This window comes from Nyctereutes procyonoides, unplaced genomic scaffold, assembly GCF_905146905.1.
Source record: "Nyctereutes procyonoides isolate TBG_1078 unplaced genomic scaffold, NYPRO_anot_genome, whole genome shotgun sequence".
Lineage (NCBI taxonomy): Eukaryota > Metazoa > Chordata > Mammalia > Carnivora > Canidae > Nyctereutes > Nyctereutes procyonoides.
The window spans coordinates 36,984,573-37,003,098 of NW_026575051.1; the positions used below are offsets into that span (position 1 = coordinate 36,984,573).

The window sequence follows — 18,526 nt, forward strand, 5'->3', positions numbered from 1 at the left end:
CATCTCACAGGAATGAAAACCACACCCTAAGGAGAACTGAAAGACAGAAGCACCTACCCTGCGGAGCAAATCATGAGCCTGCCCTACCAGCCCTGACCGGCTCATAGTCCCTGCCGTGTCAAGTTGATAGGGATAGGAAATGAAGACATAGCTCCTTTTCCCAGAGAGCTAACAATAGAAGCAGCTAACTTTTATTGCACACTTGGGATGTATTAGAAATCATTCTTAGTGCTTTCCATGCATTAGGATAAAAACATGTGCATGGAGTATTATTCCATTTATACGGAGGAGGATACATGTTTAGCAAGGTTAGCTACCCACGGTAATCCAAGGCTTGAAGCTGGGCCTTCTATCATTTGTATGATTAACTACAATGCTATACTGGTTCCCAGTCTTATCGGTTAGAATTCAAATTTGAATTCAAATTCAAAGGGATCAAACTCTTGATGAAGAGAACATAGGGAGCAAAGGGGAGAATGTCAGTTTCCAGAATTTTGGGCACTTATCAGCAGTGTCAAAAATGAGGATGAATGCGCCAAGCAGCAGAGCAATATGGTGGTTGATTAGAATGCTGAGCTGGGATCTCGGCATTAAGTGGAAGAGACAGATGTTAAATAGGTAGGTAGATTATGAATTATAGCAATCAATATGAAACTGAGTAATGGAACTGGAGACTATACTCATTACTCTTCCAATAAGCTTAACTGTCCAGGGGAGATGGAAGTCTGTAGAGGATTCATATTTGCATATGTTGCTATTAATAGTGTATTGAAGCTATCCCAGTCAACACTTAATCCAACAACATAAGTATACTGGAAAGACCAGATAAAACTGGATTTGAAACCTTGTGCTGTCACTTATTTGTAGCTTTGTGTAAATTGCATGTTCTTTGAGCTTGTTCCTTCGTCTGTAGTTTATATACAACAGCTACAGACTACAAGTGTAATTTTGAGCATAGTACTAATTATAACATTTCCACTTAGATCTCCTACGGTATTTATATTAATGGGATAACACATCTCACAGAATTCCTTCTATTTAGTAATAAATACTAATCTCCAAGAGATCATATTGCATGATAAAGATTTGAATGCAGGTTTTGTTTTCTGACCACCACATTTTCAACACTTTTTATGGACTCTGTTCTATGGACTTTTGGTTAGTCTTTGAAATGTATCAGTACTTATAACAGCTTTCTCACTAAATGCTAAGTATAGGAGATATTTTCACAGGACTGGTCCAGCAACCCTTACTCTGGGATCTTGCCCCTTGATCCCTCCCTATCTCCACCCTTGGTTGCAGTAGACTTTTAAAGGGCAAATATTTATTTTTAAAAATTTTCAAGTATCTTAAGGATTTAATCTTTTACTTTACCCAATCTTACCATGATACCCTAGCCTAAACAGAACATTTCACATGGAAAAATGTTTTATAAATTGTCAGAAATAGTAAAGCACCTCTCACAATATTGAGATGAAGGTTATCAGAGGTATCAGGTTTGTTTTTTTTTTTTTTTTTTTTTTTTTTACTACACAAGTCTCTTTCACATCATGTCATAAAAGCATTTCAAATCACATTTAGGAAAGCTAAATTCTTTGTAAAATGTTGACATATATAGCTTTTTTCCAAAATATAACCAGCAATTGCTTTTTTAGCTCTAAATCACCAAATTGAACCAAATTCCAGCCCAACTTAAGAACTTTCTCAGCATTTAGAAATGTCTGATACTTTACTCCCTTCCAAAGCAGTGTTCTTGGCTGCTATTAGTAGGAAGATTCAGAAGTTGGGCAGTTGCCATTTGGTGGCAGGTTAGATAATGTAGCTACCAAGATCCTTTCCCACCTTTGAGATTCAAGGCTGAGACATCTTTTATTAGGTAGGTACCTTTTGTGATAGATTTATACTAGAAGTCTCAGTGTTTCAACATGAAGACTATTGGCTTTTTCTAAGTTTATTAATCTGACAGAGAGCAAGCACAAGCAGGGATAGTGGCAGAGGGAGAAGCAGGCTCCCAACCAAAATGGGAGCTGGATGTGGGGCTCAACCGCAGGACCCTGGGATCATGACCTGAGCTGAAGGCAGACACAACTGACTGAGCCACCCAGGCGCCCCGAGACAAAGAATCATAAGCAGCCTCCATGTCCAGCGCAGAACCCCATGCAGGGCTCAATCTCACAACCCTGAGATCGTGACCTGAGCCGAAATCAAAAGTCAGACACATAACCAACTAAGCCACCCAGGCACCCACAGAAAGTTTATAAACCTCGACTTATGGATTTCCCCTAGACCAAATTCACCTAGACTCTAAATTTCAGTGTTACAAATGTACACCTAACAGAGGAGATGACTAATAAGTTTGACTCCTTAAGTTCCTGCAGAAGATAGTTTTCAGAAATGAATGAAGTATTTTAAGGAAAGTTACCCTTTATGTTATAAAGTAATAGAAGCCCATTGTTAGTGTGAAAGAACAAGTCCTAAATTATTTTATAGCTTCTCTACTAAAGCCTAATCCTAAACTGTGAAACACATCCAAATATGCTAACACAACTGAGAAAGGGGAAAAAAAGAAACTTGAACCCCCGGAGCCAAAAATGACCTGCTTCCACTAACCTCAGGTTCTAGCATATCCCAGGATATAGCACAACAGGGAGGGGAAGGAGTCAAAGAAATATGCTTTCAAGTGTCACATCATTTAAGACTGAAGACCATCCACTGTATAATTCTGATCTGCTCTATTAATTTATTTACAAAATAAAATTTGACAAATATCACAATGGTATTTTATACAACCCTAATGACAAAAGAACCATTTTTTTGCTCCCTACCTAAGATTTACAAGGCTGATCAAAAACTGAAATTATTAGTATAAAATGATAAAATGAGACAAATCATGGTAAAGACTGCTTTATTGGTGGCAGTTTGTATTAAGTCAATAAATATTGAATTTATATCGATTACTGGTCCATAGAAAGCTGAATGAAACAACCAACTGCCTGCTGAGATGAATTGAAGTTAATCCTGCTTCTTGGGAAAAGAAGCCACAGCTAGCTGATACATGGCATATGCTGTTCCTAAAAAATAAAAAGAAACAAAAAATAAACTTATAAGAAATTCTGGTATTTATACGTATAAAACCTGTAAGAGAAGGGAGAAGCCAGTCTGGCATTAAGATTACTTTTATGTGAACATAAAAAAGCATTTTGACAGGTGTTGGCAAAATTTAAAATAAATATAGTTTCTAAACAGATTTAATCTAGTTTTACTATCAGTTAACTTCTACAGAAAGTGTTAGATATAACACAATAATGTAGTTGTCAACTTAGTAAGATGTAAGAAATTTTTAAATAAAATTAAAAATATATATAAAGGTTATTTCTATACCAACCTAAAACTGCATGTGAAATGCTAAGAATGATTCAAATGCTGAAAAAGAGGTCAAGAAATGCAAGCACTCCCTAAAGTATATCATCAATGTAAAACCAAGGAAGAGTGATACATTTAAATTATCAAATTTAATGTAATATCTAATTAAGTGAAAATTTACTAAAACTAATTACCAGAATACCTAGGAAACAGTCCTACCAATCAACACAAACTTAGATCTTAAGAGAGCCCAAAGGTCACTAGTTAGTTGTCTTCATCCATAAATGCCCCTTCACTGTATACAATCCAAACCAAAAAGGCACTTTGGCATGAGCAGGAGGACTTTGTAATCAGGATTCAAACTGCAGCTTTTCCACATAGAGGCAATATTATCTTTAATTAACATAATTTCTTCATCTTTAAAATAAGGACACATACAGACTTAATAAAAGGGTTACAGAAATCCCTTTATGTAGCATTCTCATCAATAGGACAAGCACACAGTAATCACTCAAATATTATTTCTCTTCCTTCCCCAGAGAGCAATCATTAAAATTCTTAACTCTGTTCCTAGTATACCAATTTATGATATTTCATTGCTAATACTGAACAATGGACCTGCCCAATTCACAGAAAAAATATCAAAGCACTCTGGGTACAGTAATAAGGGTTGTTCTATACAGGTTGTGTATAAGTGAAGCACTCCAAATATCCTACCACCAACTGTAAGCATCATAGTGGCTCTATACAGGAGGGCATCAGCTACTCCACCCTTTAGATGCACTGGAATTCCATTATCCTCCTAGATTAAAAAAATAATAATAATTAATACAAGTGTGATTTGTTTTCAACTAAGTTCAAAAGGCTAATCCAACTTATATAAAATTAAGTGCCTCCTTAAACTCCTGGAATTAAAATATTGTAAACACCAAAACTTAAAGACTACAATTTTCCTGATTCTGTCTCTATTTCCACTGAAGTATTAAAATAAGAACTCCTAGAATTCAATATTCTTTCTCTTAAATTTAATGAGATCCAATACAGATATTCTTTCCAAGGAATATACAAATGTCAAAGCTGTGAAAATACACTGATGGAACTCATCAACTAAATTATTAAAAAGATCAGTAATCATCACACTTTAGATCTAATCATAAGAAAGACTAATTTTTTTTCCTTAAAGAAAAAAGGGAGAATGGGTTTTGTTTGTAACCTTAAAATATAACTTTAACCTTTAGCCCAGCACGTGGCATATGGTATTTAATACATTTGTTAAATGTAAGTATTTCATTTTTACATGTCATACAAACAGCCCCTGACTTAACAGTGGTTCAACTTACGATTTCTCAACTTTACAATGGTGTGAAAGCAATATACATTCAGTAAAAACTGTCCTTTAAATTCTGAATTTTCACCTTTTCCCAGGCTAGCAATATGCAGCACAAAGCTCTCTCATGATGTTGGGCAGTGGCAGACAACCACAACTCTCCGTCAGCCACACAATCATGAAGTTAAATAACCAATGAATTACCACCATTCTGTATCCATAAAACCATTGTTTTTCACTTTCAGTACAATAATCAAGAATCATGTAAGATATTCAGCATTATAAAATAGGATTTGTGTAAGATGATTTTGCCCAACTGTAAGTTAATGTATGTGTCCTGAGCATATATAAGGTAGGCTAAGCTACATTTAGTAGGCTAAGTATATTAAATGAATCTTCAACTTAACAGGTTTTCAACTTATGATGGGTTATTGTTTATGACACAATGATACAACTCAATCGTAAGTCAAGGAAGATCTGTCTTTTTAATCACTTAAAATTTTATTTGGGAAAAACCAGAGATCACACCCCAGGAAAATTTAAAAAAAATCACTAAAAATCGAACTACTTATAAAGGTCAACTACTCTATCCCACCATCCTTTCTTATGTGAAAACCAATATTAACAGTGTAGTACATATCTATAAATACTTTAAAGATTTATTTATTTATTTTAGAGACCGCAAGCACGCAGGAGGGTAGGGTAAGAGGGAGAGGGAGAGAATCCCAAGCAGACTCCCTGCTGAGCACAGAGCCCTGAGCTCTGACACTATCTCACTACCCAGGGATCATGACCTGAGCTAAAATCAATAGAGATGCTCAACCCACTGAGCCACCCAGGCATCCCAATACCTGTAGATATTTTTTAATGCCTACATTATCTTATCTTCTAATTTATACACACACCTGTTTAATATACAAAATGAGATTATGACATATAAGGGTCTGCTATATATTGTTTTTCACTTAATGCTATCTTAAAAACCATGGTTAGTCCCTTTAACCCCAACTTGTTCCTTTTAATGGCCACACAGCATTCCACTGTGCGAAAATATTCTAAGTGAATTAGCCAGTCTCCTATTAATGGGTATTTAGGTTGTTGGGGGGCTTTTTGTATTAAAATCCTATAATGAATGACCTCTTTGCTTTTTTAATATTCTTACGCTACTATTTCTGCAGAAAAGACTTTTTTTTTTTTTTAATTTACGATAGTCATACAGAGAGAGAGAGAGAGAGAGGCAGAGACACAGGCAGAGTGAGAAGCAGGCTCCATGCACCGGGAGCCCGACGTGGGATTCGATCCCGGGTCTCCAGGATCGCGCCCTGGGTCAAAGGCAGGCGCCAAACCGCTGCACCACCCAGGGATCCCAGAAAAGACTTTTTTTTTCCCCAGAAAAGACTTTTTAAAAGATATCTTTATTTTAGAGAGGGAGAGAGCATGCTCCCTCTATATAATTTTCATTTGTCAATCATACCTCCAAACTGGAAAAATATATTTTCTTCTAATATGTTTTACAGGAGAAGCATTTATACTCTTCCAATACCAATTTATTGTATTCTTTCCCCACTGATACGGAATAGCACCTTTAACATATATTAAATTTCTGCATATATAATTTTTCTTTTTCTGGGCCCTTTCTCTGGTCTATTTATCTATTCTTGTGCAACTACCTCAAAGAGTGCCAACCCAAAGTAACTTCTCCAAAGTATCTTTGACTATACCCTTCTGCTTCCCCAAGGTCCTCTTGTATAGAGCAAATGCACAATTAGCTATCAATAGTTTCTTATTCTTTTGCTAATATAGCAGGATCAGTAACAATCAAACATCTCCAAATGTACTTCTTATCTCCACCTTTTGGTAATTACTATTATTACCATTCATAATTGCCTATGAAATATTTCAGTACCTGAAATAGCTTTTGTTTCTCTGGAACTTTATTTTCAAACTGCCTGCGTGAAGCAGTACTTATGGTCCTCTGGGCAATCTGGCGAAGAGCCTGAAATGAAAAATCCATATATATTAGGCAGATTTAGGTTTTAATAAAGAAACCAAACCTTCAAAACCAACCACTTTCAATCTTTAATATTACAAAAGAGAGAAATTGACAGTTAAAACATATCCGGTTTGTCAGTTAAGAGTCCTAAACCAGCAGCAGGTTTTCCAATTGGTTGTCCATCCTCTACTCCTTATATTAAAATTCTGCAGTATCCAAAGACCACATTCAAGTAGCAATTTGTGCAGATGCTGAGCAAAAAAAACCACAAACCCTCATCTGTACCTGAATTGAATGAGTAGCATTATATAATCCTTGAGTAAAACACTGGCATACATATATTACAAAAATAATTACAAAATACACTAAGTTCAAATATTTTCATTTAATACTCTACCATATTATCAAAAATCTATTAATTGATACCAAAATAAAATAGCATGACTCCTACTTAGTTAAAATGCTTTCTTCATTACAGTTTTCCTAAAAAAAAAAAAAAAAGAATCTTTAGTAGGGCATAATTCTTTTTAAAAAGAAACTTGCATTATCTATCCAATTGAATTAAATAATGAAACAAATATGCACTCAATATTCCAAAATAAATGATACACCGAGAGCCTAAGTAAAACCTTACTGAATAATTACAAAAGAGAACGGTTAGTTGCAGTTACATTTTCCTTCTCTTTTTCGAAATTTTGAGAAAGTATTTCACACGCTCAAAGCCGGTGGAGGGGTGAAGGACACGGCAGAACGGCCTGATTGAAGTAACGCTGCACTTCTGCCACAAGTGCTCCTAAAGTCCCATCCAAAAGTGAATGACTTGCTTTTTAAACCGCGTTCTGATGCTCACAAAGCTCAGAAACGTTGAAACTTCTGTCTCTCAAATCTTTCTGCCTTAAACTTCCGTGTATCAGAAACCTCCCATTTGAGCCTTAGTTTTACTCCTAGCAGAGCTACCGACTTCATCAATGACCGAGAGGTTTAGGGGTGGCCACTGGGAACCCAAGGCTGTCTAACCCACTTCCGGGCACCTTCCCGGCCCCTCCATTCCATCTACCCAGCCTAGCCTGGGGCGGGAGGAACAGATGGAAGGGAAAGTAACGTCTGGCGAACAGGACACGGATCAAGGTGACTTGGGAAGTCGCCTTCCTCCCCTTCTGCCCTCCCAGGAGAAGCTGCTCACTCAAGGCCCTCGGGCCTCCGCTCTCCATCCTCCCGCTCCATATTAACGCAAGCCGAGAAGCTCCTCACCAGCAGATTCCGCAGCATCTTGGCTCAGTTACCACCCACCAACTGCGACCACTGACCACCAAGAACGAAGGTCCCCGCACCGGAACCGGAAATACCTCTGGCCCTCGCGCCAGCGTCAGGGGACAGAAATATTTCCGGGCGGAGGAGGGGCTTGAGCTTCTAACCATAGAGAGCGAAAGATAAGCGAGAGCGGCCTTACAGCCGTGGCCGCTCTAGGAGACCGGGCGCTTCGGTCCCTTCATCTCGTTCCTAAGCTGGCGGATGCCTTTCAGGTGGCTGGTCCCTGAAGCTGAGGCCGGGAGAAGCAAACGACTTTTGAGACCAGAGAGGCGAGGAATGACGTGTTATACGTACTTTTTTAGTTAGCTTGGATAAAATTAACGCGAGACCAAGCTATCGTAGAAAATCAGTGTACTTGGAACGAGAAGGCGTTTATACAACTTAGCCAACTTTGAGCCATTGTTCAGATGTTGAAAGAACACCGGGTTGGCCCAAGGTGTGAAGCTGCGTGACACACGGAACGAAAAGGAGAGCTCCTCTTAGGCGATGCAGTCAGTTTTGTTCCGCGGATGAGACTGGGGGGGCGTTATTGTTCCTTGTGCCGAGAACGTGCTGCCAGCGGCTGCGCCGGGATACCAGTTTTTATCTTCTGGTGCCTTTGGATGCTGCAGGACTCCCCATGCAAGAAACTCTACCACGGCGTCCGGCAATTGTGGAAGCTCTTCGCTCGTTTCTCCGTGTCTGGGAAAGTGCTGAAAAGAGGGGTGGGGTGGGGAATGTAACTGTGGGGCAAGAAATGGGATGGCAAACCTGGACTCTCAGTTAAGTCTTACTGGCTGAGGCTCAGCGGGGCACTTTCCACGACTGGAGTGGCTAGGCAGAGCCCATTATTGTACAGATGGCCTGTCAGGGTGTCTTTTATCAGGCTTGCCTAAATGTTACATTATCTCTCTATTCTCTGTGCCCACCAAGTGTCTATAAATTATAGACATAAAACTATTTACCCTATACTAAATCTTGTCACCTTTTTATGAAGTCTTCTGATCCACTGAGATTTCAAATAGAAAGTGGATGGTAAGATATATGGGTTCAGCATAGGTGAAATGGGTAGATAAAAACTAGTAAAGTCAAAATTACTATTCTTGCTGATAGTTTGGGTTAGATCCACCAAGTTATCTGTCCCCAGTTCAGGTTCTCTTCCTCGCCAAGGTTTATAAACAGCCAATTCATCTCTTCCCTAGATAAGGACTGAATGGATCTAGCTTATTCCCCTCTCTGTATTACACACTGTGATCAAATCCTTGAGACAGTTACCAGGTACCAACAGCTGAAGCCTACAAATTTTTAAAGATTAAATAGTCTAAAATATGAACTTGTTAAAGTAGTATGTGCTGTCTTACATTTTCTCCATCTAGACTAGATTGTAAACTGAAGAACAGAGATTATTATCTTTTTTACCGATCCCCTAGTACTGCTTAAAGGGTTAAAGGTTAGCCAGCAGATGAATTAATGATATATATTGGATAATAAATCTATATACTGAATGAAGGACACTTACTGTTCTGTCCAAAAAGAACCAAAGATTTACATAAAATAGATCCTTAGATGCAGATCCTTCTTTGCATGTCAGTACAATTTCCCTCTTTACTAGATCATTCCATCAGCATATAAGCTTATTCCCATATTAAACAAACAAGCATTTAAGTTACCATCCCACTTCTCTTCAAAATAAAACACAGATCTCTTTATACTTGTATTCTCTTCCTCTCCTAATCTTTTAAATCCCACTTTGGGCCGGCTTTTAGTGTTTTTCCTAGGATCCCTAATGGCTTTTACATTGTTAAACTGTCAATATCAATTTTCATCTTTTCCATCTATCAGCAACATTTAACATAACTGATCACTCCTTCACAATATACTTTAACTTGGAAATAAGCCATGGATGCCATACGGTATAACATACAACATATATGTAAAGTTTCAAACGGTCTTAACGGCCTTCCTTTATACTCTGGTCTTTTGATGGTTCTATTTCAGCAATGTTTTTAGTTTCCTGAAACCTCATCCTTTTAATCTCTAAAAAGTACCGCCCCCCCTTTTTTTTTAAACATTCATCCCTCTTGTGATTTCATCCAATGTCATGAAATACCATTTATGTGCCGGCACTCTCCAGCACATAAACTTTCTCTTTAACCCCAGACATCTCTACTTAGATGTCTAACAGGCATCTCAAAATTATGACCCAAACTGAATTCTACTCTCCACTCTTTATTTCTAAGGTTTCTCCTCTGCAATTTCCTTCATTTCAAGCCTCAAACTCTGTTTTCCATCATACCATATAAACTAACCCATTAGAAAAATCTGTTGAATACATACACCTTCAAAATATAATCTGACTCTGACCACTTCCCATTACTGCTACCACCACTGTAGGCCAACCCACCATCTCTTGCTTCCATGACTGCAAAAGCCCTTTTAACTGGCTTCCCTACTTGTACTTTTACACTCAAGTCTATTTTCACATAGAAATGACCCTTTTAAAGATTTAAGTTAGATAATGACTGTTTACAACTGTTTTCTTCACTGCTATAGTTGCAGCATCCGGAGCAGTAACTGGCACATAGAAAATGCTCAGCAACTAAGTGGTTAAGTGAATAGCATGTAGCATGAAAGAACTTACTGAGAATAAAAACTCAAAAAATCTTTGCTATTCATTGTACTACTTTCAAACATTTTTCAGCCTTGGGATTCCTCACTTATTGTTTCCTTGCTCTTGTTTTGTAAATTGTGATTACCCTGACAGAAAAATATACCTGGAATTTGCCTGGGTGCCTATCAAACTTTATTGGATCTTCTCAAGCACACTTGAAATTTGTTTCTAGATCTGTAAATTCATCCTCTGTAGCAAAGTAGTTATTTTCAAAAAAACTCCTTTCCAAAACATGTTTGAGGTTCTTTTGTAATAGTGGAAAATTATTATTAGATTACTAGAAATAATTAGAAAGTATTTCATTCAGAGAGTTTTTGAACATTATAACTGGACTGGCAGTATGCTACTTACATATATGCAAAATGTGTGGTAGGTAATGGTTAATTTAAGCCTTGCAACATAAGTTTGTGTGAAAATACTAAGTAAAAATACTTCACAATTAGGTATGCAAAGTTACCAAGTCAGTTAGTCAATCTTTCCTTTTAAAAAAACAAACAAGATTACAATCCTTACTTTGATCCTGCCTATAGCATCTATAAATAAAAAGCGGAAAGCCAGAATAGAGTTTTGTATGATTGGGATATGTGTTTTAATTCTGGAACCATGCTTAATCCACTTCCAGTTCTACAAAAACAATATAGTAAACAGCCTCATGTGAAGTTTAATACACAAAAACTACTAGAGAAAAGATAGCACTTCAATATAGTTTCTTTTTTTTAAAATTTTTATTTATATATTATAGTCACACACACAGAGAGAGAGGCAGAGACATAGGCAGAGGGAGAGGGAGAAACAGGCTCCATGCACTGGGAGCCCAATGTGGGATTCGATCCCGGGTCTCCAGGATTGCGCCCTGGGCCAAAGGCAGGCACCAAACGGCTGTGCCACCCAGGGATCCCTATAGTTTCTTTTTTAAAAAAAGATTTATTTATTTGTTCATGATAGAGAGAGAGAGAGAGAGAGAGAGAGAAGTGAGCAGGCTCCATGCCAGGAGCCCGAGGCGGGACTCAACCCCGGGATTCCAGGATCGAGCCCTGGACCAAAGGCAGGCGCCAAACCGCTGCGCCACCCAGGGATCCCCCTCAATATGGTTTCTTATTTTGAGTATTACAGTTTGGAATCAAGAAACATTTGGTTATCTCTAAATTGCTCTATTATTAAATAATTTATCAATTGCAAGCCTCAGTCTTTTCCTCATTAAAGTGAAGGACTGGCTTTGGATTAATAATCTTTATCTCTAGCTCTAAAATCCTTGTGGGTGAAAAATAATATATAAAATATATGAATGAAAACAAAAACAAAAAATATATGAACTCACTCCTTGTTGAACAATAGTTTATTGACTACCTAATATGAATCTAACATTTTATAATATGTTAAAAAAAACTTTTAAAATCCCTGACCCTCTAGAAAATCAAATTAGGAAGGTAATAAACACATACTAGTAAATTATAATGTGGACATGAATTAATATCAGGTAACTGGTTTAGTAAAACTTGCTCATGGAAAATACAAGGAAGATAGCTGTCATTAGGAAGGTTTTGAAAAGACTAAATTGGTAGAGTCTGGCAGAATTAGAATAAATGAAGTAGTGAGTTTTAGCAGGGTCCAAGAGAATAAATGGAATAGAGATTAAAAGGCATTCTCGATTTAGAGCAAGAACATGACTAACATGGACCTAGAATCAAGCACGATCTACTGCAGGAACTTTAAAACAGATACTAGGTGTAGTGAAGAGAAAAAATATTGTAATTAACAACTTGAGTTAGATTCTGAATCTGTCACTTAATAGTGATTATGAGTAAAGGCAAGTTTCTTTTTTAAAAAAAGATTTTATTTATTCATAGAGACACAGAGAGAGAGGCAGAGGGAGAAGCAGGCTCCATGCAGAGAGCCCGACGTGGGACTCGATCCAGGGTCTCCAGGATCATGCCCTGGGCTGCAGGCGGTGCTAAACCGCTGCGCCACCAGGGCTGCCCTAAAGGCAAGTTTCATAGTCTATACTTCAGCTCATCTGTAAAATGGAGATAAAAGTATCCAACATCTTTGGTGGCTGTGAAGATGAAATGATATAATTCAATAAATGTTAATTTTTAAAAGATTTTATTTATTTAAGAGAGAGAGCACACATGTTCAGGGGCAGGGAGGGGTACAAGCAGATTCCATGCTGAGTGTGGAACTCCCGCAGAGATCATGATCTAAGCCTAAATCAAGAGTCCACCACTTAACCTACTGAGCCACCCAGGTGCCCCTATAAATGTCAGCTTTTATTATGGAAGAACAAGTTGGATAAAGAGAAACAGATCAACAAAATCCAGGCAGATGTGAATGAGGGCCATTAAAAAATTTATGGAGTCAACGGTCCAAATCAGATCTACTTCAAGATCATTCTGATAGCAGTGAAAGGCTTGACTGAACATAAATCACAAAGGTCTGAAAAGTCCATTAGAAGGCTCTAATAATAATACAAGGAAGAAAGAAAAACCTGATAGTTAGCAACAGAGATATACATGCAGGGATGTAGACAGGGAGATGGGTTAGAGAGCCAACTATAAGGAATTGCCTTCAAAAATCAAAGTATAGTGATTTTATTGGATTGGGAAGCTGAAGAAGATATCGAGGTTTCTGACTTAACTGATAAGGTGTTTGATCATACCATTCACTATATCAAGGAACATAAGAGAAACCCAGGTTAGTATTAGATGATTCCTGTTTTGGCCTTCTTAAGCTTGAGAAATCCAAAGACAATCCAAGAAAAGATCTATACAGAACAATCTAGAGCCCAGAAGAGATGTCAAGGCACAAGAAAAGATAAATCAATGTAAAGATGGTAGTAGAAGTGATTAGGAACTTTATGATTGCTCAGTATATGTAAAGTGAGAAAAGGGCCTGGAACATAACCTTAAAGAGTTCTCAATATTTTATGTGGTGAGCATAACCAAGGAATATAAAAGGGAGACAAAGAACAGATAAGTAAGAAGAAAATCAGAAGAATTATTTAAAAAGCCATATGTGTGCTAAGAATGAAAAGGGAAGGAAGATGCCTAACAGAGCAAAAAGTTCAAGGGTGAGTTTACTTATGACAAAAAGGAGTGGGAATTGTCATTTTTCTATACTTTCTGCTAAATGTCTGTCATCTATCACCTCCCTTATGCCTCAGAACAAAAATCTGTCAAGTGGGTATTAAAACTCCCACGTTACTACCAGGAAATGGTAAATGATTTAGGAGATTAAATAACGTGAAGGTAGTTTATATAATATAAAAGCCAGGTCAGCCTGCTCCTAAAACCCATACTCTACCTACTGCCCTACTGCCATCTTTAAGACACAGGTGATAGAAAACAGTACAGTGGAATTGTGAGGTGAAATCCTAGCTAAAGCTAAAGATGACAATAAAATATGTTATTTTTTTTTAAGATTTTATTTATTCATGAGACACACACACACACACAGAGGCAGAGACACAGGCAGAGGGAGAAGCAGGCTCCATGCAGGGAATCCGACACGGGACTCGATCCCAGGTCTCCAGGATCACACCCCGGGGCTGCAGGCGTAGCTAAACCGCTGAGTCACCGGGGCTGCCCAAATAGAAGTTATTCTTTTACAAGATTTGTTGTGAAAAGGAAAGACAACACATTCCAGGGATGACTTTAGACTACTAATTCAACTGCAATTTAATAGGTATTTTTAAAGCGATTTTTTCTGTATTTCTGGTTCTTGAAACAAAGTGGCATACAAATCTTGACAGTGAAATGTTGTACGGTGAATTCAATCTTCTTCAACATTACCCTGGATAAAAAGTTTGGTCACACACCAACAGAAGAGCTCCCATTACTATCACGGACAGCACATATCTTTAAAAATGTTATAAAAGGACGAAAAGGAAAAAAAAAAAAAAAAAAGGACGAAAAGGGGGCAGCCTGGGTGGCTCAGCGGTTTAGCGCCGCCTTCAGCCCATGGTGTGATCCTGGAGACGGGATAGAGCCCCACATCAGGCTCCCTGCATGGAGCCTGCTTCTCCTCTGCCTATGTCTCTGCCTCTCTCTCTCTCTGTCTCTCATAAATAAAATATTAAAAAAAAAAAGAAGACGGAAAGGGAATGCCTGGGTGGCTGAGCGGATGGTCTGCCCTTGGCTCAGGGTGTGATCCTGGGGTTCCGGGATCGAGTCACACTTGGGGCTTCCTGCATGGAGCCTGCTTCTCCCTCTGCCTGTGTCTCTGCCTCTCTCTCTTTGTGTCTCTCATGAATAAATCAATAAAATCTAAAGAAAATTTTTTTAAAAGCACAAAAAGTTACTTTAAGGCATTTTTTTGGTTTAAAAAAGTGAATTGGCCCCAAGAGTATATCTATTCTCCCTCTCACCTCAGTAAGATGAAAAAGGAATTGAAAAAGTAGGAGGTACTGATAGGCATCATTACCTTAGATGAATCTCAAAGGCATGTTTCAATGAAAGAAGTCAGTTTCAAAAGGTTACATATGGTATAACGCCATTTATGACATTCTAAAAGATGAACTATGGGGTTGGAAAAGAAATCAGCAGTTGACAAGGAGTTTGGGTAGGGGAAATGATGAGTACAAAGGAATAGGACAAGGGAGTTTTGGGGGCTGGTGGTACTGTTCTGCATCCTATGATGGTTCCATGAATCTATACATAAGTTAAATGCACAGAAATATACACTACAAGAAAAAAAAGTAAAATTTACTGCATGATCATCTGAAACAATTTTTTAAAGACAGGAGCCCAAAAGGATAGAGTTGAGCGGAAAAAAAACCCAAAAGTGATTTCAGCAGATTTCTAGAGAACAGCAAATGGGACATGTCCTGTCTGAACAAGACAGAGGAAGCTGCAACCCAAAGACGCTAAAAGGGGGACACCAGTGAGAAGCATGCTAATTGGTCCACAGCCCCTGAGAAGTTCAGACTTGGATGTTATAGTTACAATAAGCCTGAAAATGACTAATTGGAAATTATATACAACAGAATGATCATCAGATCCTACGACTTCTGCCCTACTCTTCTCATCCAAAAACAATCTCTCACCTCCCTCATTGTCTCCTACAGGTAGGAGATAATTTTTATCTGGAGAAAGTAATGGAAGACAACCAGGTAGAAGGGATATGCAGAGGAACAGGTATATGGAAATATGTATAAAGTGGAAAACAGAAAGTGAGGTGGAGGACAAGGCAGAAGCAGAGTTAAAAAAAGCAGGAAAAAACTAGACCCTCCTTGGACTCCTTCATACTGCAAAGACCAAAGAATTCCCTAGAGAAACTGAACAGCCCCTAAGAAAAGGCCTCCAGCCAAATGACTGGCTCCCTGACAATCATTCTCTAATGCAGAACCTCTCAAAACTTGGTCCACCTACAATTGCTGACCGACCAACTCTTTATTACTTGTCTAAGCTTTTTTATCATGAACAAATAATTTGCCAAGTGGCATTTCTGAGTAGCACTGTGTTACTAAAGCCTATCAGTTGTCAAGCACTGGCCAAAGAGCTTTCAATTAGTCTTTTGGGGACCATTCATATATGACAGATTGTCAAGACTACCCAGAAATAGAAAGTCACTTACATGAGCAAAACAAAAAACAACTAAAAATTAAAATAACAGCAACAAAAATCAATGCTGAGTAGGAAAGAAAAGCATATACCCTCAGAAAAATATTTCATCTGTGAACTGAGATAAATGTATTTCAGAAATAGAATAGAAATAAAGGAAGTCCTAGAAATTAAAATACTTTTTAAATATACAAAAAATCCAACAGAAGATAATGTTGGAAGATCAAAATGAAGAAATCTTCTAAAAAGCACAAAGACAATAGTGTCTAAACAACTAAAAATTAAACATCAATCTAGGAGGTCCAATATCTGATTAAGAATCAGATTTCTCAAAAGCAACAATGAAACCTAGAAGAGGGTGGAGCAATTGCTTCAAAACCCAGAGGGAAAATTATTTTAAACTTAAAATTGTGTATGTAGTCAAACTATCAATGAAATGTGAGAACTGAATAAAGGCCTTTTAGACATGTAAGGACTCAGAAGATTTGTCTCTCATATACCACCTCTTGGAAAGCTTTAGGTACTTTAGGGACTGCTCCAGTAAACTAGAGAATAAACCAGGAAACAGATCCAACATAGAAAGGTTACAGGAGGTCGTCATGGGATAATGGCTGCTTAACTGGCCAAGAAAACAACCAGAATAGATTGGCATGGAAGGACAGATAGAGAATAGACCTCCCTAATAAAAACAGGGAATCAGATTATCTAATATTTGGGGACAAAAACCCTTCAAGACTATTGATGAGAACATGATGGACTGGACAGAGAAACTGGAGAAAGTTTAAGTTTCCAGAAAGTTATGTGTGAAAAATGAGGCAATTATTAATTCTAGGAAAAATAAAAAAATAAAATGATGCAAAATGTAATCATGGTGCATTACTTTGCTCTACAGTCATAACTAAACAATGCTACTGTATTTACTAAATATAACTTATAATAATGGAGAAGGGAAGTTGGTGTGTTAAAAAACTAAATCCTCAGGTAAACATTATCAAGAAGATGATAATTCCTAAAACTGGGGAACCTCGGTGGCTCAGTGGTTAAGCGTCTGCCTTCAGTTCAGGTCATGATCTCAGGGTCTTGGGATCAAGCCCTGAATCTGTCTCTCTGCTCATCAAGGAGCCTGCTTCTCCCTCTCCCTGCCACTCCTCCTGCTTGTACTCTCTATCAAATAAATAAATAAAATAAAACCTTTTAAAAATACCTAAAACTTAAATCAAGCAATAGTAGAAGAGTCATTTTATTATTAAGATACACTAAAACAAATACTAAAGAAAAGCCAGAAAAAAGCTAAAGTGGGCAGCCCAGGTGGCTCAGTGGTTTAGCACCACCTTCAGCCCAGGGCCTGATCCTGGAGACCCAGGATCCAGTCCCATGTAGGGCTCCCTGCATGGAGCCTGCTTCTCCCTCTGCCTGCGTCTCTGTCTGTCTCTTTCTCTGTGTGTCCCTCATGAATAAATAAATAAAATCTTCAAAAAAAAAAAAAAAAGGAAAAAGCTAAAGAAAGGACAGGGAAAAAAAATTTTTTAAGTGTATACACGTTCTTCTGACAAAACGTAAATTTATACACATTTACAAATATATAAAATCAAACAAGGTCACCATGGTCTTGAGTTTAGACATGATATTTATTTTGAAATTTCAAATGACATTAGAGGAAATAGGATTTTTATGTTTACTGAATGGGGCATGGGCTAGAAAAAAAAAAAGCTCTAAAAATCTTTACTAGGTCATCTAAACTCTACAATCAACATTTATGCATCAAAATTCTTCTTGAAAAAGTACTCCTTACTCCCTCCACCCTCCCTTCAAAATAACCCTGTTCACAAAGAACAAAACTTTTCATCCTAAACAACAAAGGACCATACAACAAATCTAAGAGGCAGTGTTTCCATGAAGACAGGGAAGTGAGCAGGGTAACAGTATTGACTAACCCTAGGTCAGCGGTTCTTTCCGGGCTTGACTTTTCATTTCCTGTATGCCCCACCCTCTTCAATATTTTCATTATCCTTGCTTCTCTACCAGTTCTTCCCTTTCTATTTACTAGATTTGTCCTTGGTCTAATACCAAATTTAGCCTATCTGGCTATAACTCAGGTGACAATCTGAGCACCTCCTGGTAAGAAGAGATGTTTCCCAGTAAAATAGACAGATCTTGCAGTTAATGCTGATCAAGTGATTAAAATATACACATAAAAGCTTTCAAATCTGGCATGAAAATGTTAAAACTCAGGACTTACTGACCTTGAGCTAAAATTTAGTGCTCAACATTAGCAAAGACACTGGGGCATTATTACTTTAGCAAGACACTTAAACATAGCAAGA

At 37.8% G+C, this 18,526-nt stretch overlaps 1 protein-coding gene across 1 annotated transcript; it reads right to left on the reverse strand.

The window, feature by feature from the left end:
- Positions 1 to 2,888: 2,888 nt before the first annotated feature.
- On the reverse strand, positions 2,889 to 8,066 carry LOC129513127 (cytochrome c oxidase subunit 7A2, mitochondrial). The gene is made up of 4 exons (XM_055330870.1): positions 7,935 to 8,066; positions 6,597 to 6,686; positions 4,081 to 4,165; positions 2,889 to 3,071 (listed from the first exon to the last, which is right to left on the reverse strand). The coding sequence occupies exons 1-4, from the start codon at positions 7,950 to 7,952 to the stop codon at positions 3,013 to 3,015; spliced, it is 252 nt and encodes an 83-aa protein (XP_055186845.1). The 5' UTR covers positions 7,953 to 8,066; the 3' UTR covers positions 2,889 to 3,012.
- Between the last annotated feature and the right edge of the window lie 10,460 nt (positions 8,067 to 18,526).